At 39.7% G+C, this 21,154-nt stretch overlaps 2 protein-coding genes across 6 annotated transcripts in view; one reads left to right on the top strand and one right to left on the bottom strand.

The window, feature by feature from the left end:
* The window catches only part of LOC111575996 (plasma membrane calcium-transporting ATPase 1-like), a 153,092-nt gene extending 150,452 nt beyond the window's left edge, over positions 1–2,640 (bottom strand). For 4 of the 5 annotated variants that reach the window (XM_035953448.2, XM_023281468.3, XM_055010767.1 and 1 more), the window contains exon 1: positions 2,160–2,640. The gene's annotated coding sequence lies outside the window, so the exon portion shown is untranslated. The remainder of the gene's footprint in view (positions 1–2,159) is intronic. The other variant, XM_023281467.3, reaches the window with a different exon arrangement.
* Positions 2,641–8,718: 6,078 nt separating this feature from the next.
* LOC118471082 (uncharacterized) lies at positions 8,719–12,353 on the top strand. The gene is made up of 7 exons (XM_035953449.2): positions 8,719–8,911; positions 9,028–9,202; positions 9,312–9,433; positions 9,751–11,551; positions 11,663–11,721; positions 11,793–11,853; positions 11,966–12,353. Exons 1-4 carry the CDS (start codon positions 8,810–8,812, stop codon positions 10,066–10,068), a joined length of 717 nt encoding a protein of 238 aa, XP_035809342.2. The 5' UTR covers positions 8,719–8,809; the 3' UTR covers positions 10,069–11,551; positions 11,663–11,721; positions 11,793–11,853; positions 11,966–12,353.
* Positions 12,354–21,154: the final 8,801 nt, after the last annotated feature.

The raw sequence follows: 21,154 nt of genomic DNA, 5'->3' as shown, positions 1-21,154 counted from the left end.
CTCTGGACAGGTCACCAGTCTGTTGCAGGGCTACATATACAGACAAACAATCAAACTCGCTTTCACATTTGCGGACAATTTAGAATAATCAATTAACCTCAGCATATTTTTGAGTTGTGGGAGGAGGCCAGAGTACCCAGAAAAAACCGATGCATGCCCAGGGAGAACATGCAAACTCCATGCTGAAAGAACCCGCCACGTCACTGTGCAGCCAGTTCCGATGCAACAAATGAAAAAAAAACATGAAAAAGCGTAAAACTACCACAGAAAATTTAACCGGCAACTTGTTTTGTCAATTTAAAAAAGTACCAATCAATAAGTAAGAGCCTTCAGTTGAAGAGGAAAAGCTAAATCCCCTATGGCAGTGTAGTTTGTTGGTTGCACATAACTCAATAGGATTAAGGCAAACTGTTGCATTAATATTTTTTTATAAGTGTACATCACATCAGTGCATTGCTAATTATCTGCGTCCTCCCTGAAATTCATATTATAAATACACAGATACACAACATTTAGTAGAAAATGACAGCAAAGAACAAACATCTTATCACAACTGGCCATATTCCCATTTGGATGCAGCAAACAGTGGAGTCATTGTTCCACCACCTCCTTCAGAATCACCTCAAATTCGACATGTTTTAATAACTTTTCATTGCAAAGAAGCAAAAGAGCTTCCCCGTTTGATGAATTAGCAGCAGCAGAAAGCAGAAGGAGCAATGCCCTCGTTTGGAGGTCACAAGCTGAGGAGGAGTCACCATGAGCCAAGATGCGGGATCCCCCTCCTTCCTAACGCAATAAGGCAGGACACACCCAGTCGGAGAGGGGAGGAGGATGAGGACGAGGAGGAGGAGATGGATGAAACGAGAGGAGAGGAGGAAAATGAAGCAGAGCCGCTACTGCTCATCCGCCCATCTTAGCTAGATGACGTAAGGACGGTTCTCCACCAGAACCAACTAAACAAAACGGGGCAAAAAAAGAAAAACGGTAACGGCTCCTTCCGCCCTGCAACCCGACAAAAGCACAGGTCCTGTGTAAATGTAGGGAAACCACTCCAACAAGCTGAACGGGCTCATCCTGCAGGAGCCGCATTCATGACAACAGAGTGAGGTGACACCGCAAAATACACGCAATTAATACCAGCAACCGCAGCAACCAGTGTTCCGAGGAGGCAGAAAGAAAAAGACCCGTTTTTATCTAGTTGCAGAGTGTTTTACCGATGGAAACACGGTTCTTTGCTTTGGGTTAGGAAGGAAAATGTTAGTCGGAAAACAAAACAGACAGTGAGCAAACTGTTTCCAGACAGATTCCTGCCTCACGGCCACAGCAACGGCCGATACGTGCCGTTGTGTCGCCCGGGGAGATCCGCCGCCGGAGCGCCATTCACAATCCGGCTATTTAAACCACATTTCCTCCTCCAGCAATGAACACTTCAGATTTTGCACATATTAAGGGGCTTTGCGCAATCTCTGACAGCGACTCTCCTGTTCGGCATACCTCCACAACACGGAAAACACCCCATCTCAACGAAATGCCAACTTTAGCAACAGATGCGGACAGAAACTAGCTAAAAAAAGTTTTACCAAAATGGATGCTATTCGACAAAGTGTGTTACGGTGCAACTGTTTTTAGGAGGGATTCAGTTTATCGAAAAGAAACGTTAAGTTGTCGGTACTCAGACAAGGGCTGACGGCGCTGACTGCAGACCACAGAAAGGCACGTACCGGGGCTGTAACCGAGCTAACTGTCGGGACGTTAGACAAGCAGAATCCGGTAAAAGAAAAAAAAATGAGCCTCTGGGGTGTTCAGATACTAAACGTGATTTTTTAAAGCGGAAAATACAACAAATTCGATGTTTTAACGTCCCGAAACGGGATAGTTGCTCGTTAACACCTGTGGACCTGTGGAAAATCTCAAATCTGTTGCTAATAAGTGGGTGTCAAGCTAAAGAAACCGCAGTTCTGACCGTTACCCGGATGCTGAGCGGTGCAGACAACCGGGGACACGACGGAGCCCCAAAAACACGTTAAAATGTCACTTTAACGGTCAGACGACCGTCTGCGGTGTTTGTCGTCTTTTTAGCCACACGTGAATTGAGGGAAAGCGAAGGAAGTTTTTTTTTTTTTTTTTTTTTTAAACTGAGCGAAAGGAAAAGACGTTACCTCCACTCGGCGGTTCGTTGTCCAAATCACGTCCTGTGTCGGTGTCGGTAACGGCGGGCAGCGTCCTCACCTCAGAGGGGTTCGTCCATTGCCCAGCAGGGCTCCAAGTTGACAACTGCAGTGGTGGAAAAATGACTGACAAACCGGGTGGGGAGGAGAAAAACAAGCTTTGTCCGACGGTTGAAGCAGTTTCTCTCACTCTGGTGACACTCAAACAGGCTGCGGTCCAGTAACGGCAGCCCCCGAAAAACGAACCGGACCCGAACTGAGTCCCGAAATCAGTCCGCTGGAAGGAGGAAAAACTCACTGTGTCTGTGTCCTCCGGAAGGACCGACTCTGGGAAAAAGAGCGGACCGGTTTACGAGCTGTAGCTGGCGGTATGTCGGTAGCGGGGCGGTGGGCGGAGGGGCTCCGGTACTGTGAACCGTAGAAAAGAACCAACAGCCGGATCAACGTCTCTTCTGCGCGAGCTGGGCACCCGAGAGAGAGGGAGGCGAGCGCGTGCTGGAGGGAGGGACCAGCCAGGATCAGCCAGTTTTTAAGGTGGATCCGAGAATTAACGACTAATCGACCGTTGTACCAATTAGTCGATTGGTCTAAATTATAAATTATTCCCTTTATCAAATTACCTTATTTAAATACTTAAACACTGGAAAAATAATATTACTATTTTGAGAAAAAAAATGCAATATTTCCAGAGAAAATCCAGTAGTTAACCAAAAAATTTGTCACCTAATCAACTATCTGACTGATTAGTCATTAATGTAAACAATGCATTTTCTCCTCCTTAATAAAGACCACTTCATATAGTAATTTTAGTATGTACATTGCTGGAAATGGGCCTCTGTACGCCTATGTAGATATTCCATTAAAAATCAGCCGTTTCCAGCTAGAACAGTCATTTTCCACATTAACAATGCCTAGACTGGATTTCTGATTCATTTAATGTTATCTTCATTGGGGGAAAAACTATGTTTCTTTAAAAAATATAGACATTTCTAAGTGACCCCAAGCTTTTGAACGGAAACAGGCCAATACAATTTGAGGAAAAATGCTGCATTTCCAGAAAAAGTCCAGTAGTTAATCAAAAAATTTTGTCTTCAAATCAACTATCTCACTGATTAATCTGTTGATGTGAACTATGCATTTCCTCTCCCTTTATAACTGACCACTTCATATAGTAATTTAAATGCATTTTGTGGTTAACAAACTGTATGTCACTGTATAATGTGGCACACACACACAAATATATTGTTAATATAATATAGAAACAAGTCACTATAACACGTTACAAACTGTGCAATAATATATCTACTATGTTGAGAAAAAAAGCTGCATTATTTCCAGAGAAAAAAGTCTAGTAGTTAACCAGAATTTTGTCTCCAAATCGACTACCTCACATTGACCACACTTAATAGCAATATCTATTTTATATATATGATGTTTTTGAGGATGATTTTAAGCAAATGTTTGGTTATTTTTTTCAGTGGAACAGCATGTCACATCTGATATATTTAGAGAAAGTGGGAAATTTGAAAATCCACCATTTTTTTCAGATTTTACAGTTTCTGGCTCTGATAAAAATGTAGATTTTTGGAAATTGTTTTAACAACATGACATGCTTTTTAAACTACAAAATAGTATACCTACTATTTTGAGGAAAAAAAGCTGCAATATTTTCAGGGAAAAAGTCTCATAGTTAAACAAAAATTTGCCACCTAACTGACTATCTTACCGATTAGTTGACGAGTCTAAACTATAACATTTTTGCCAATTTGTTTAGATATTCAGTTCATATTGTCTCGACAAACTGTATGTCATTGTACAATGCAGCACAACATGAAATTGAAAAAGGTAAACTGGCTAAGACATCGACCACGCTTAGTAGCAAAGTCTGTTTTTTGAAAAATTATACACACACACACACACACACACACACATATATATATAAAATTTTTCAAAATCAGTGTATATATATATATATATATATATATATATATATATATATATATATATATATATATATATATATATATACACACCGATTATTAACATAATATGGAAACAAGTCAATGCTACACACACATTATAAGCTGTAAAATAATATTCCTGCTATTCTGAGAAAAAAAAATGCTACAATATTTCCTCTTTCCTTTGTCTAGTAGTTAACCAAAACTTTGTCACCTAATCGGTTATCTCACTGATTAGTCAGTTAATGTAAAGTATAAATATTTTCCTTAAAAGAGGATTTTAAAAAAGAAGAAAAAAGTTGCATTATGTCACAATCAAAATATTGTAGGCTACATTGAAACTAATAATATTTTTGAGGTAAGAAGCAATAAAAGTATTAAATAATAATGTTTAGATCGTTATGTTACAAGAAACATAATATTTCAAACAAAAGACATGATATTGTGCGACAAAGCTTAGAATATTTTTAATGCAAAAATCGTGGCAAATACTTTGAAGAACTGTTGGAATTAGTAGCCTATTTATGGGTTCTAATATTATTCCATATTATATTTTGAGAAAAGCTCTAAAAGTTCCAGAAAAAAAGTCTCATAGTCGAGGATTTTGTCCCAAAAAAAATTCAAAGTTGCACTTTGTCATTAGCAAAAATGTTAACAGATTTTTAAAACATTATTATTAATCATTAATAATATTATTTGAAGGAAAAAATAAAAACAGTAAATAATAAGATTATGTGGAGATTATTACATGAAAATGTTGTCTTTTTAAAATGCTAATATTTTGAGGTTTGAGGATATATTACTGCATATCATATTTGGAAAAGAAACGGTAATATTTCAAGAAAAAAACTTTTGTAATTGAATACTTTGGAGGGAAAATAATTTTTTCATTGTGTCACAAGCAAAAATGTACAAAAAATAACAATAATTATGATTAAGTCAACATATTACATGAAAAATTAAAAAATAAAAGTTCTAATACTTAGAGATATGGTTATAATATTTGTTCAATTTTAGATTTTGAGAAAAGGCTTATTATTTACAGAAAAAAGAAATTGAAATTGAAATTTTTGCAAGCAAAAAATTTGGAATTTCATCAAAAATGTGTCATATTTTCCAAAAAACTAATACTTTGAGAAAAATATAACATTGATTCCCAGTATATTACAAGTAAAGTTGTGATATGTTGAAATTATATTTTGCAAATAAAGGTCATAATAGTTACAGATAATAGCCATATTTAATGTAATTGTGTGACTAGGAATTATTAGAATAAAGTTACAGTATTTCAGGGTTGAAGTTTATTAATTTCCTGTTAAAAATCCTGATATATCAGGAATATAACTGTAGTATTTCCAGGTAAAGGCAGTAAGAAAAGGGGGAAAGTCTGTAATATTTTATGAAACAGATTTGTATTTCAATTTACCGGTCGATCTACGTTCCTACCCTCACCTATGGTCACGAGCTTTGGGTAGTGACCGAAAGAACAAGATCGCGGGTACAGGCGGCTGAAATGAGTTTCCTCCGCAGGGTGGCTGGGCTCTCCCTTAGAGATAGGGTGAGAAGCTCGGCCATCCGGGAGGATCTCAGAGTAGAGCCGCTGCTCCTCCGCGTAGAGAGGAGCCAGATGAGGTGGCTCGGGCATCTAATTAGGATGGCCCCCGGACGCCTCCCTGTTTAGGGCACGTCCCACTGGGAGGAGGCCCCGGGGAAGACCCAGGACACGCTGGAGAGACTATGTCTCCCAGCTGGCCTGGGAACGCCTTGGGGTCCCCCGGGAGGAGCTAGATGATGTGGCCGGGGAGAGGGAGGTCTGGGCTTCCCTCCTAAAGCTGCTGCCCCCGCGACCCGACCCGGACCAGCGGTAGAAGATGGATGGATGGATGGATGGATGGAGATTTGTATTTCCTTTCTTACATTAATCCTGTGACTCCTCAGGTTGGACAGCACTCAATTTCTGTTCAGTAAAAAAAAATCAAACAGAATCTGTGTTGAATTTAAACTGAATCAATTCGAGACTCTTCCTGAAACAGCAGCACGTTGAATTCTTTCTGATTCATATGATTATGTAGGTATTATGGGGGCATCACGGGTTTGTTTATGGGTTGATTTCTGATTGTTGTCCTGGGGTCCGTTACACGAAGCAGGTTCAACAAACTCTGAGTTTAACCCTGAACTCTGAGTTGATCTACTCTGAGATAGAAAACTCTGAGTTTTCGGTTTCACAACGGCTGATTTGAGTTGGTTAAATCAACTCGGAGTAGTTTCACCCGGAGTTAAGCGCGTGCACCACAACTCTGAAAAGCCGGTATCAATGGAGTGCCGAGTCGACGAGTCACCATGGCAACGGGGAAGCGGAGGACTACACCGCTTGAATTGGAAATATTAATGCGCTTATATAGCGAGTTTGAACACGTTTTTAGAAAGAAGTGCAACACCTGCAGCTGCAAAAGAGAGGGAGACGCCGTGGGAGAACATTGCTGCCCACACAGCAAAATCTGTAGTGTTAATTTTCCAGTGTAAAATATTTTGAGTTAATGGGTGTTGATTTGGGTGTTGTTTTAACACTTGCAGTGATGAAATCGCTCTGGGGGCGGTGCTAATTAAGCGAGTTGAACGCAAACACCGCTGGCGGAGTTAAATATACTCTTGGTGGAGTTAATAAGCCACGCCCTATTTCAAATCGCGCATTTCGGCCATTGCCGACAGAGGAGAAGAAGGCGGTGGGTACGTCTGTTTGAAAAAGGTAAGAGACAAATATATTTACCTGGACAGGCTGTTAATCCGTATACAAAGTCGTGTTAACGTCTAGTGGCGTGTGAAGCGGTTGAAATGTGTCATTGAAGCAGTTTGATACTAGTATGTTAATGTGCGTAACATGTTACTGCTAGCTAACATGCTACTACTAGCTAACAAGCGGTAAACTATAGTCATTTAATAGGCACATTTTTCTCCGGTAGAATATCAAATGAACAGCTAAAGTAAGTATAGTATATTTCAATGAAATTTAAATGCCCAATGGTGGGTTAAATAACATTTTTTAGAGCAAACGGTGGCCAGTTTTTCCTCACAAAATGACAGCTACTGTCTGTGGTGGGGGAGGGGAGTGGCGGCGTAATACGGTGTAGGTTAGGGGTTAGTTAGCAGTTTGGGGGTTACGGGGTTACACAAGTTAAAAAATGGATGAACTGATATCTAAAATAGTGTGTACGTGGGTGTGACAGTAAACTGGTGTCAGTTAAACACGCGCGCCTGTCACTGGACAAGTGAAACGGTGGCGGGTGGATTAAAGTCTGGAGCCCACCACAAGTTTTTGTAGACCAGCATTAGCCGCAAACGCTGGGACATTAGAAATGCTGTGGTTAAGTGTCAGCTGTCATCAGCAGGTCACTAAACTCTGCATATAGCCTCTGGTAGGCTTCTAAGCATGGATGGTTGAGTAGTTTTGAAGCTAAATGTTATATTGAGCACGAAGATTTTCATAACTGTTTTGTCATACTGCAGGTCATTGGGGAAATTTTACTTTTTATTGTTGTATTATAATTTTGTTTGGAGGACATTTTACTTTTTTTTTCTTGACCATTTGGCTTGATTTGAAGTTCGCTTAACTTCTTGCACCTGTGAAAGCTAAATGGCTAGATTTCTTTTCTTCAAGGTGCAGTTTCAAGATGTCATCATGTTGCTGAAGGTGAAATACCAGAGTACCAAAAAGTACATCAGATTACAGTCAGGTTTCACCTTTTTGGATTTCATCAATGAACGTGAGTAGGCATCTTAACAAAATATGTAGCTATCTTAATAACAAATGGAAGCACAATGATTTATGTAGCATCACTATTTCAGGATTTTTTTTTTCTGTGTTGTGCATAGTTTACTGGAATGTTAGTAATATCATGATGTTTAATGATAATGATGATAACAACAGCAATATGATAATTGTAATTATCTTAGTTGTGGCACTTAACTTCTAACCTTTCGCCAGTAGAGAGCATGGCTCTTGCTGCAGGGGTTTTTGGTTTATTTTGACATTCAAAATACAGTGAGAGGAGGCACCAAAAGTAAATATTTAATTAATATTATTATGCTGACATTTCTATTACCATTCCAGAGTCCAATAAAAATAATATAATAAATGAAGAGAAAGAAATCATCCTCGCCTTCTAAAAAATGTGAATTACAAAGCAATATCACCATTATAACCAAGCTCCAGTATCCAACTTTGCCACTGAATTTGTTCCTCAAGAGAGACATGCTTTGTGTATCTTTATCTGTTTTCATGTTTATCTTCCTGTAGTCAAAAACAAGTTTGGGCTTCCTGATGACACTGAACTTGACGTTTTTGATGAAACCAACACAGCAGTGGAGGAAGACATCTTTCTTGAACTGATAGAGGCCAATCCGGACTTATGCCTGACAGTACGTGACAGCATTTCACATGAAGGTAGGTTTCATTATAAAAATCTCTTGAAACTTACACACCAATGGACAGGGTTGGGTCATATTACTTAGACAAGTTGTCAGTTACTGAATAAAAAATGACATGGCAATTTTCATGATTAATAATGCTATCCAGTGGATTACAAAAAAGCCACACTGCCTGAGCAGCTTGATGGAGATGCCTGCAGGGAAGGTATTTCATTTCTTGTTCACTCTCCTGATGAAGCAAGTGTGTTTCAGAAGATGAAGATGACCTTGCAACATCGCCAGGACCTAGTGCATGATCCACAGAGAACCACAGATGTCTTTAAAACATTCCCACGATTTTTAGATGTGAAAGGACTGGTGAGTTGTACATTTCTTTTTTTTAAAAACTCCATTGTTTTGTTTGGTTGGATGTAAGCAGTGAACAGTACACTGACCATTGACTTGATGTATTTGCATGTGTGTATGATCAACAGCTGAATCAAGACTTCCTGCTGCTGTTTGGAGCTGAAACAGCCTCCAAGATGCTTGAGAAGTGGGACACAGCATTCAGGCCCAAAGTTATCAAAGAGGCCAAACACTTGACTCTGTCAACTGAGCTGTGCCGACTTCTGAAAGCTGCTGAGAAACTCACAGAAAACGATGACACAAGTAAGCTACATGACATGCTTGGTTTATATTCCAAACAGCTAGTGCTATTTACTTTGTGCATTCTAAGTAGATACTAATGATGTGTTTTGCTCTATTTTCCTCCTGATAGACTGGGACAGCGACATGGCTTCTCTACTGCTCCTTCTCCATCTCTTGCCACCCACAGCTGGACAGAAGAGGGCCAAGATAACTTGCAGTAATGCAGTGGACAAAATGGTTCACTTTCACAAGGTATGTATGTCTCATCTGTTAAAATCCAACAAGCCAGTTTAAATTAACTCAATTAGAAACAACTTGCAAAGGCATGTTCTTCACCCAGAGATGTATGTTTGCAAAAAGAGAGAGGACTAATCTGAAAGTCTTCAGGTTGTCTACTTTAAAACAATTCCTCAACAGCAAGTACTTCTTGGGGACAAATAGACAGTTTGTCATGGCCTGTTTAGCAACTCAGCTTTTCTGGTGTCCTACAGACCCAAGTATGCCATGAGCAGCTGAAAACTTGCTAGTTTAAGATGTTCATGTTATTACTGTCATTATTCTGTTTGTAGTCATGCTGCAGCATCGATGAACACCTGCGAGGAAGAGAGGGTAAACAACCATATATCCTTGCTGCTGGCCGAACCCAGAACAGGATTGACACTTTCTACATCGTCGTGGACAAACAGCTCATCCCCTGCCAAGCTGCCAACTCGTTGGGTGCTTTTGATGAACTATTTAAATCCCACTACGTGTTCAACCTATCTTATGATGAGTCTCTGGTCCAGCTCTACACTTTTGTGCAGACAACAATCTATAACATTGATGTTACCACAACAGAAGAGTCACCAAGAGTTCGTGAGTTACGTGAAAAAAAACTCATCAACTAAAACACTGAAAAAATGTTTGTGCTTCATTTGTCAAGCTGTGCATGTTCTCTGCCAGTCCTTGATAACTCATCTAAGAACTGATCACAGTTTCTATCCTAGCACCAGGCTTAAGTTGGTTTGTTCACAAGATCGTTGTAGGCGTCAGTTTTCAACATATTCAGGTTTCAAAAAACATCTAATTAGTGCTCATGAGACGGGTTCTTGTCAAAGTGGTGATGCAGCAAACTTAGAGTCATTTCAAGCTAATTTTAATTAATAAAAAAGATACTTGTTGTCAACAATGTTATCCACTTCCTGGTGAACAAGGTTGTGGTTGATAATTTCAGTGAGCATTTTCATGCTTACCAAGTATATGAAAGTGATGAGAAAGATGTTATTAAAGCAGACAGTCTTGAAATATATAAGCCTTTTGACTTCCAAAGTGCTTATGGTGGAGATGAGAGCCTCTATATTGTACCATTATTTTCTTTGTAAATGTGCACATAGAGTTAAGTTGTGCCCAACTCCCATGATGCTAGGAAGTTGGGTTTTTTTTGTCCTGAATTAAAAAAAAAAAAAAAAAAAAAAAAAGATACATTTGTTGTAATGATTAATTGCACTTGATCACTGTAAAGTGACTTGTGGGTCAACACTTTTAAACTTCTGTAAGCACAGGTGGTAAAGAGATTTACAGCATGATAGTGTTATGGTGATAAACACTTAAAAATACACTTTCATGTGTAATAAGACAACACAATGAATGTTAAAAATTAACACTCCTAGTGAAAGGAAATAACACATTTTAGTGTTAAAAGTACACTTTCATGTGTCATTAAACAACACTCACAGTCTCAGATATTTAACACTATTCAAGAGTTAAAATATTAACACTTTCCAAAGTGTAACTTTAACTCAAAATCCGTGAGAATTATATAAACTCAGAAAAAGTGTTGATTTTAACACTATGCGAGTTAAATTAACACTTGTGATTTTGCTGTGCAGGTCAATGTGTAAGTTTAAATCACAATAATATTACAGGGGAAGACTATTACGTTCATTCATTTAGGTGCAATCCCGCGGGGGTGAAGCGCACGTGGCAGCAGCTGAAGATGAAATATAAGAACATTGTTCAAACAGGTAAGAAGTCGGCATAATCTCATGGAGCTACCTCATTTTGATCATGTTTTACATTGTAAAGTAGCCTAAATATTAGGTGGCTGTGTGTCTGTGCAGTGGTTTTACCCCGCACATAGCCTAAATGTCTGCATCCATATCATGTTCTGTTAAACAATTAAGCCTATTTAAACTAACACAGACTTCTACTCAGCCAACAGAAAGAAAGGAGATGCCTGTAAAAAGGGAGGTGGCCCAGCACCACCACCTCTAACGGAAGCAGAGGAGCTGGTCCTAAGCCAGAATTTGGGAAGGCCAGTGGCTGAGGGAATCCCTGGAGGGAGCTCATCCTCTGAGACCACATCCCAAGACACAAGTGCTTTTATAAAATGTAATGTCTCTGTGTGTGTAGCCCATGTATATGTATATATGGAATGTTTTCAAGCATATTCATACAAATATTTATTTCTCTTTTGGGTCTTTTTTTCTTTTGGCCCAACAGATTCTGATGGTACTATCTGCCTGGTGGAGCCCCTTCACACCACAACAGACCTTGTAACTGTAAGTAGGCAATACTCCAAAGATTTTGCCAAATGGTAGTTTAAGTCCACTGAAACATATCACTCATGTAGGATGAAGAGGATGAAACTGTCTGCTGCCTTTACAGAGGGGGATCCAGAAAGGCATACAGAGGTATGTTAGTGATAGTTCTCTTCCCATTCACATTTCTGAACATTCTGGTGGAATATAGAGTGTGACATTTAGCCTACACTGAAGTATTGCACATTCTCATCCTTTTTAACAGAGCATGGCTGGACAGCAGCAGGATGGTCCCTCAACTTCCACTGCACAGATTGACACAGTGAGATGGATGTTCAGTAAACACCAGAGGTTCAGTCCATGGAATTCATGTGCAACTGTATAATTTAATGTCCTTTATGTATTCCCAGTTACCAGTAAAACAAATATACAAAATCGACTTGCTGAGAAAAATACAAAAAACAGATAAAGAAATGCAGTACTTGGACCACCAGATTAAGAAGGCAGATCTGGAAATTGAAATACTGGAGCACAAGTTAGAGGTGGATGCAGGTCACAGGTGAATTATGTTAACTACTGGAACATTAACTAAACTAGCTCTTTTATTTGTAGGAAATAAAGAAGACCAAATGAAATGTATGTCATGTGTTTATTTCACTGCTGTGGTGGTGATGATGGAGACTTAAACTCTAAAGTGATTATTGCATATGGTGTCTCTGACTGCTCTGCTGTCCTGGATAGCTGGCAGGTGGATGGAGTCATCATCTGGGTCTTCAGTTTGTAGGGCAGAGTGTTGCTCTCCTCTAATAGTGGCAATATTATGAAGAACAACACATGCCACAATAATATCACAGGCCTCTCAGGAGTCACCCTGAGGTGACGTAGACACTGGAAACAGGCTTTCAGCAGGCCTATGGTCATCTCCACCCGGGCTCTCGTCTTGCAGTGAGCCCGGTTGAAGTTCTGTTGGGGGCCTGGTTCAGGGTCAGGGTATGGGGTCATCAGACTAGGTTGGCATGGTAACCCCTGTCACCCAGCAGAAGACCATCAAACTCTCCTGTAATGTATAGTGGATACATTAGAGTATATTAAAGGAGGGAGACAAGTGAATTATATTGTTAAAATCTTTAGGCTGTTTACCACGTTGCAGTCTGTTGCTCAGGTTAGACTCATGATAAATCCTCCAGTCATGAACAGACCCAGACCACTTGGCCTCCACATTGGAAATGATGTGTGCAGCATCACATATGATCTTGACAGTGCAGAGAATGACAGATGTTGAACTATGATGCAGTCTTTAACATTTTGAAACCGTAGTCAATCTACCTCTAACCTACCTGCACATTAATGCTGTAAATAGACTTCCTATTCACATAATCAGCTTCATTATATTTGGGAGCTGTGATGGGGATGTGTGTGCCATCAATGCAGCCAATCACACTGAGAAATCCTAAAAGAACTTAAATTTACTAATCACAGTCTGAGGTTGCAGCACAATGTCATTAACTGGATATGATTTAAAATTAATTTAACAGATCTCTACATCATTCACCTGCAATCCTGTGGAACTCCTCCTTGATGGCTCTGACAGGTTTATGTCCAGGGAAAACCACAAAGATGGTAAAAGTCGTTTCAGGGCCAGACACACTTTTCTGACCATCCTGCATACAGTTGCTTTACTGAAGTGCTCTGCATCTCCGACATTATATAAAAAACTCCCATTTGCAAAGAACCGCAGCACAACACACAATATCTGCTGGGATGTGAGAGCATGACTGCGGTTGGTAATGTTGTAAATGTAAGGACGGATTAGGTTGTGGATGTAGGTTATGGATTGTGAGGTGAAACGGTACCGTTCAAAAAGATAACTGTCCGGAAATGCCAAAACACCTATGCGCGGTCTGATAACAATCTCCCGACGAATATTTAATTCTCTGTGCAGTAATGCTGCTCCTTCATCCACTGGATTGTTCATAAAAGGACGTCATTTTGACACACGGCAGAACTAGACTTCGCCAAAACTCGCCAGCTGACTGAATGAATGAGGAAATGAAATGGCGTGTGTGACTGAAAGAGGGCGGAGACTGAGAGAAACTCGAGGTTTACTGAGAAAAACCTGGTCCCGACCAGGTTAGAGTCAGAGAGTCTGTTACTACGGTAACTGACCGAGAGTTTAAGTTACCCCTCTTTGTGAAACAGGCTAGAGTTACCCCTCTGTCTCTGGTTTGAGTTACCTCCCTTTGTGAAACGGAAAACTCAGAGTTTCCCTCATTTCAGGGTTAACAAACTCAGAGTTTTCACTAAACCTGCTTCGTGAAACGGACCCCTGGTGAACAGCTACTGAGTTCCTCCTTTGATCTGATTTATTAAAGCCTCTGAGCTGCTGCACACATCTGTCTAATATGGAGTTATGAAAAGGGGAGATCACATCATTCTAAATCAGAGATGGAGGTGTGTGTTGATGAGAATTTTTTTCTAGTGCAAGCGCAGAACACGAACAAAGAATCTGAAAAGAAATTTCTCTGCGACTGCCAACTGGCCACTCAATCAGCTCTGCCTCCTACGCTATGCTAATGACAGGGAGGCAGAGAGGTGGTTAAAGCTGCCATTTAACAGCACATTACACTGCTTCACTTTCAATCAAAACTGACTGCGGATGAAGCAGAGCTGCTGAATCCCAGAGTCCCCCTCAGTCACCATCTTACCGTCACTGTGTTCGACAGTCTGTCCCAGGCCCACACTACATACTCTGGACAGTGCAGAATGGAGACAGAAAGCCTGTATTGACGTTATACAGATGTACAAAGAAACTGGAAATGCTTTCAGGCATCTACAACAACATAAAACATTCTTTTAAGTAAGACAAATGTATATTGCATAGCAGAAAGAAATACAAAAATGTTAGTAGTGTGCTGTTTTTGCAGTTAGCATACCAGATGTCAGCACACTTTACTGCTTTACTCATCAAGAAATAAGGTTTATGTCCATCTAAGCACTTAATTTTTTATCTCTGCCTCGTTTTTTTAGCTTTATCTTTCTGTTTGTGCTGTTTGGTGGTGAGCAGGTGGAGCACAGTGTATTTATCAGAGACTGTTTACTGAAAACATCTGCTAGTCAGTGAATGTTTTGTGGCCTTACAGATTATTAAAAATGTTTCCGTATCATGTTGATAAAATAATGTTTCTCTACAAAAAAAACAAAGGTATCAACCATATGCACAGATGTGACTGACCGCTCCAGTGAAAGTTGAGCCAGGTTAACCTTACTTGTCATTTATGAGCTTGAAATAAGGAGTAAGCTGTTTCTTTTCATGCAGAGCAGTAGTTTACCTGGAAGTTCCAGCAACACGATCTGCCCAAGATCTTTGGAGAGTCAACAGCCTGCAGGTTTTATTCAAATCAGCACAACTGGTGATTTCACTGTGGAGCCTATCTCAAAACCATTACGTTCATGTACATCTGAAGTGCATTTTACACAATTAAACTGCATTTTACACAATTAAACTGCATTCTCAATCATGTTTTGAAGGATTTTCTTCAGATTTTGTTTGTGACATATTTAAATACATTCATAATCAACAGACTCTATCTTTACCGTTTATTTTATTGCTTTCCAACTGTTGCTCCTTTCCATTCAACCAGTTGTGTATTAGATAAGATAAGATAAGGTAAGATAAGATAAAGTTCTTTATTTCTCCCCACTCCAGGGGAAATTTACATTGTTACAGCAGCTTTATTTACAATATATACAAGGGTGGCAAAATTTTTTAACAGAAAAAATAAAAATAAAGTTTAAAAGTGCAGAGATGTGCAGTGCAAGAATGTCAGTGCAAATTTTATGGTTTGGGGTGGTAATGATATAGTCCAGTTTATGTTAACATCAGCCAGTGATGCTGATGTTGTAAAGTCTTATAGCAGATGGGATGAAGGACCTGCGATAGCGCTCTTTCTTGCAGGGTGGATGTCTCAGTCTGCTGCTGAAGGAGCTGCTTAAAGACCCCACAGTGTCATGCAGTGGGTGAGAGGGATTGTCCATGATAGGGCAGGAATCATCACCTTGACAACCCAGAAAATGGAGGAGAAGCCTCAAACATGTTGTGACAGGTTCATAGTTTAAACCAAATCCTGAATATATTCTTAAACTTCACCGTGTAGTTTTTCTGCCTAAACCTAACCAAGCAACTAAAAAGCACTTAACATTGTCAAAGGGTTATTTTTTAACTCAGAGCATGACAGTTTAGTCAATCTAACCAAGTCATTTTGCTTTTTTAACCAAATCAAACATTGAAAGCGAGTATAAAAATTCCAATCCTACAGAGGGCACACTCCCTGGGCAAAACTCACACGTTAGACTTCCACCACTACCACTTCTCCAAAATCCTAACATATGTTTCTCTTACATATAATAAAAAATGTATAAGACATTGTGTCACTGGGGTTTTTTGTTGTTGTTGGAATATTAACCTGCAGACTGTTGGTTCTCCATAGATCATTAATGGAAAGCCCTGGCATTAATGTTTTACTTGGTTCAAGTTGTTGGTGGTCCATAGGGGGAATATTTGCTGTCAGTTTACAAAGATTCTCCTCATGAAGTCGTGAATTGAATGAACAAGGCTATCTGATAATGCTGATGACCAATTTGTCTGCTGTTTCAACATGTGTTTGGATTCTTATACCATTTATGCAACATTTCAATGTTGGTGTTGGACCTCTGCAACACCCTGCTGTGAATGAGTTCAGAGGAATGTGTCGTGTCAAGACTCACCTGCTTGATTGGCTGGAGCCCTTTACCTCGCCTCCCGAACACACTGTTGTCACAACACACCTGTGTATGTAATGTCAATATGTCCAGCAGAGTCAGTACGAGGCAGCAGATGAAAAGCACATAATCTGTAAATAGAACAGCCGCAGGATCAGGGTGAAAGTTCTGGTGTTGCATCAAATATACCAGAAGACTGCTCCATAAAACAAGTTCAGCAGATAATCCAGCCTTACTTCAGTTAGTCGGAATTACTTTCAGATTATTGCAGTTCCATAAAGCAAAGTGAACATAGTTCAAGCTCAGTTACTCTGGAAACTAACCTGGTCCAGGGCAGGCTAACTGTCAGGCTACCTGCCAGGCTAACTACCAGGCTAAGTCTAAGTTGTTGTTTAACCATCTGAATCTCAAAAGCTGCCAGGCAGTTTGAAAGTCATGGTATCTAAATAAATATGGACGAAATTACAAATCTTTATCATATCAACAAAGTGTAAAAACAGAAAGCAATAATGACTACACAAAGTATTACCTGTGTCTCTGTCAGTGTCAGTACACAGCAAGCTAATAACAGTGTTAGCCTCTAAGCTAAGTAGTTAGCTAGTAGCTAGTTCACTAAAGTAAAAGTTTATTAAAGTTAAATGTCTCTTACTTCAGACAGAAGTTGCCAAACTACAAAGATGTAAATTTGAGCGACTATTTATATCAATCATCGCAGTCTCAGTACACAGCCAGCTAAGAACCAATTTTTCACTTGACTAGCCCTCATATTTATCTGTTCTACCAGTGTATAAAAGTGAATATAACGTAGTGCAAACTAGCTCCAGCTTCTCTCCATATTGTTAACTAGCAGTCATTTTTCTAATATATACATATCTAGCATAAACATATTTAGCTAGTTCACTAAAGTAAAGGTTTAGGTTTTTTTTTTTTCAAGTATAGTGAGTCTTACCTCAGACAAATGTGTGAAAAAAAGTCCAAATAATTCAAAAGCTCAACAAAAAAACAAAGAAAAACTGAAAACATGTCAGCCATTTTGTCTGAATAGTCATTTACCACATTAACAATGTCTAGGTTGTATTTCTGATTAATGTTATCTTCACTGACAAAAAATGGTTTTCTTTCAAAAATAAGGACATTTCTAAGTGACCCCAAACTTTTGAATGGTAGTGTTTCTCTATATACTATAGTGTATATTCAATTCACAGGTTGGATTTGATTTGATTTTTACCAGAAGCTTCAGAGCTCAGGTATAATGCAATTTAGTTGGAGTTTTGGTCGGCACACTGTGTTCAGAGGAGATTTATGAGTAAACCAAAAGTCCTAACGCAATGCAAGTCACGCTGGGGGAAAAGAGGACAAAATCACCTCGTTTTTTTTGTATAAATTGTGCATGTACAAGGAAATTTGAATGAAGGAAACAAGGTTAATCCTACTTTTGAAAAATAGTTCAACGTGTAAAAAATTTTGCGTGTACATTCGCCTCCATTTTGACACCCATTATAAGAGTTTAAAAAATCATGAAACTTAAACTGTGACTGAATAAAATCCCAAATAGATTTTAAAGCACAGATTCAGTCAAATAAAGTACTAAGTCTTGTGACTGGTTTAAACTCTGAATGAAGTTTTTAGTGTTAAGTATGCCAGAACAATAGGGCTAAAAAATGCCAATGTTTCTTCACTAGTGCTAATGTCCCATTGTTTTCTATGAGGAAGTTGATTTTAATTTTTAATATTTTTGTAAACACAGTGCAACAAATCATGACAGTCGTAGCACGCTGTTCTTGCATGAATTGATGTATTTTTTGCAGAAAATATGTGAAATTGACCCACAGCCTCACGCATGTAAACACACTTGTAGATGAACAAATAACTTCAAATAAAGTTCCAATGCTAGCGACCTTCTTAAACGTTGAATTAAGTTGTTCAAGTGTAAAGTATGCCAGGCTCCAGAGAAGGGTTTCTTTATTCATTGTGGCAATTTCCTATTAACTTCTATATAGGAATTAATCCCAGTTCAGTCACTACTAGCAGTACAGTATTCCCATGGAGCTGCACGTTTTTTTTTTTTTTTAAAGTTATTTTTTTGGCCTTTTTGTCGGCTTTTTATTAGATAGGCGTAGTGAGAGAGAGACAGGAAACAGGGGAGAAGAGTCGGGGGAAGACATGCAGCAAAGGGCCGCGAGCGGGAATCGAACCCGGGCCAGCTGCGTCGGGGACCAGCCCTGTACATGGGTCGCCCGCTCAACGCGTTGAGCTATACGAGCGCCCCGGAGCTGCACGTTTTGATGCATTTGTTCCTAGAGTTTACTCAAAATTGACAAGTTACACAGTGAAAATTGTGATGGAAGGAGAACAACAAAACTAGAAAATGTTGGAATTCATTTTTGAACAGTAGAGCTTAACTAATCCAGGTATTTCTGAATTTGAAATGGAACCAGCTACTGAAACCCGTCACTACACCAGAGCTGGTCCTCCACAAATTATTGGAGTCTTAAAGGTAAATTGCAGGTTTTTCAAGCAGCATCTTATTCTCATAATTGCAGCTGTTGTGACTGTGATTATGACTCTGCTAACTTTGTGCTTTCCAAATGCTCTTCAGAAGATAACCAGGCGCTGGACTTCTTGAACGTCCTTAAGAGACGATGACTGCTACTTTCCAAGCATGAGCACAATAAACTGACCTGCAGCTTCACACATGAAAGCAGATGTGCAGATGAACATACAGCTGTTTGGCTTGTCGACAGTGTGGCTGACAGAGCAGGCATTTTAATCTGCACAGGCCATGAAATGTTTTACTCTGCACTCATAAACATGACCCAAAGAGCATTTTTAAAGCTACCTTCCTGCATTTTTGCACACTGCTGTCACAGTTATTGTGTTGTGGGCACATCTGCAGCTCAGCATTGTCCCTGAATGCCTCCTGTGCAGAAACAGATGAAGCTCTGAAACTACTGCTCTGCTTCCATGCTGCTCACGCTGCATCCTCTGCATGACCTCTAGTCTGGGGAGCTCATTTCTCTGCTTACTTCTGATTAGACCCAGAAACAAGCGTTTGGAACGATTTATGCAGAATTTTAAGACTTGTGGAAAGCTTTGGGAGTTGAACAAATATCCAGCAAGAGGTGGTGAGTGCAGAGTTAGTTAGAAACAGTCAGAACCACCACAGTGATGACAATAGGAGCCAGCTTCCAACATGCCTGGGCATTTTTCCTGGGAATGTTTCCTAACTTGGCAACTTAGCAGCTACTTTTAGCCTAAAGATGTTTTGTAAACGGGGCCTGTGATCCATAACCTATACCATTCAAGGAGTTTATTTAGTTGCTGGAGGTGATCCAGAGCCTGGAGGGAGAGCATCCTGAGAGACTTAGTTCAGGGCAAAAAAGTCACCGCTCCATCTGTTCATGGCTGCAAAGGCAGCAGGAGCTCACACACACACACAAAGTTCCACCACTTCAGAGAACATTACTGAGCATATTCACCATCAGTAGAACCACTATTCACCAAATCCTCACCCAGACCTGAAACCAAGTCCACACCCTAACATGTAATGATTTACAGGGACTTGCTTTTTTCTCCAGAAAGGAGAAAGGATTCTATAATGTGACCATCTAGACAGATTGATGTCCCTATAACATGAGTTATACAAGAGCACACACACAAAGAGGCAAAGGAGAGGATTCTTGAAATTTTCCCAAAATGTCTTTTTGACAGCTTCAGTGGCCACAGCATGTCTGAGCCTCATTTCCATTTCATGAGGCTGATGTGTTGTGAAAAAGCAGCCAGGAATGCAGACCGGTTTTCCTCAACCTCTAGGAAACTCGCCAGGTAGATTCCTGTCCAACCAGTCCCAGCCCTGCTCATGTCCACTGCGACTCCCTTTGCTTTATCACATCAGTTTAAAAGTTTTTCTCCTATTAAATGATCCAATAAAAATGAAACTTGTGGCTCTACCTCCAGTCTTTCAAATCCATTCATGATAACACATATTAATGATTTAATTGAAGAAATGTCTTAAATGACTATAAGCTGTGTTTGTTACAAAAAGTGGTTTACAGACTGAAGCAGGCTGCTGACTGACATTGTTGTCTGCAGTGTAATAGCGTCATACATCACTATGTGATGTGTTATTGGTGCTTCTGCCCTGCAGTTTCACAGATACGTAAGACTGATTCCACCTGCAGTTACTGCAGCACCGAGCAGCTGTGGTGAATTTCAAGTAGACGTGACTTTATATTTCTGTTTATTTTTACTTGTGTGGATTCGTGGTTCTGAATTAAAAGTCCTAATGAAATTAGGTACAGGTGCTCTGGATTCTCTTGGTTTAATTTTGACCACCATTCTACATCAGTGGATTTAACCGGGGGGATTTTCCCACTGAAATGTAAAGATCCCATATTGTTCTCCTTTTCAGCAGATTAATAAAAGTCTGTCATGTCTCCAGAATGTGTCTTTTAATTTTTTGCTCAAAACACTACAAAGATGGTTGATTTCTCCATTACTGTATATTTCCCAGTTTTAGTTCGGTTCTAAATGTTCTGTTTCAATGTCTGTAGCTTCAAATGTAGCTGAGCTGCAGCTGGCCCCGCCCCCTTCAGGAAAAAGACTCTCCCTGTCCATGATTGACAGATGAATGAATATGTGAGAGCAGGAATTTCTGTCTTCCAACTTTCTCTCTGGTGATCATTTTACCTGGAAA

This window comes from Amphiprion ocellaris, chromosome 5 (genome assembly GCF_022539595.1).
Source record: "Amphiprion ocellaris isolate individual 3 ecotype Okinawa chromosome 5, ASM2253959v1, whole genome shotgun sequence".
NCBI classification, from domain to species: Eukaryota; Metazoa; Chordata; class Actinopteri; family Pomacentridae; genus Amphiprion; species Amphiprion ocellaris.
The sequence above is the reverse complement of the archived record's forward strand: the minus strand, read 5'-3'. Positions and strand labels throughout refer to the sequence as shown.

Coding starts and splice junctions, on each gene's coding strand:
- LOC118471082 (XM_035953449.2), top strand. CDS start 8,810: ATGAAGATGACCTTGCAACATCGCCAGGACCTAGTGCATGATCCACAG. Junction 9,203..9,311: donor CACAGAAAACGATGACACAA/GTAAGCTACATG, acceptor TCCTCCTGATAG/ACTGGGACAGCGACATGGCT. Junction 9,434..9,750: donor AAATGGTTCACTTTCACAAG/GTATGTATGTCT, acceptor TTCTGTTTGTAG/TCATGCTGCAGCATCGATGA.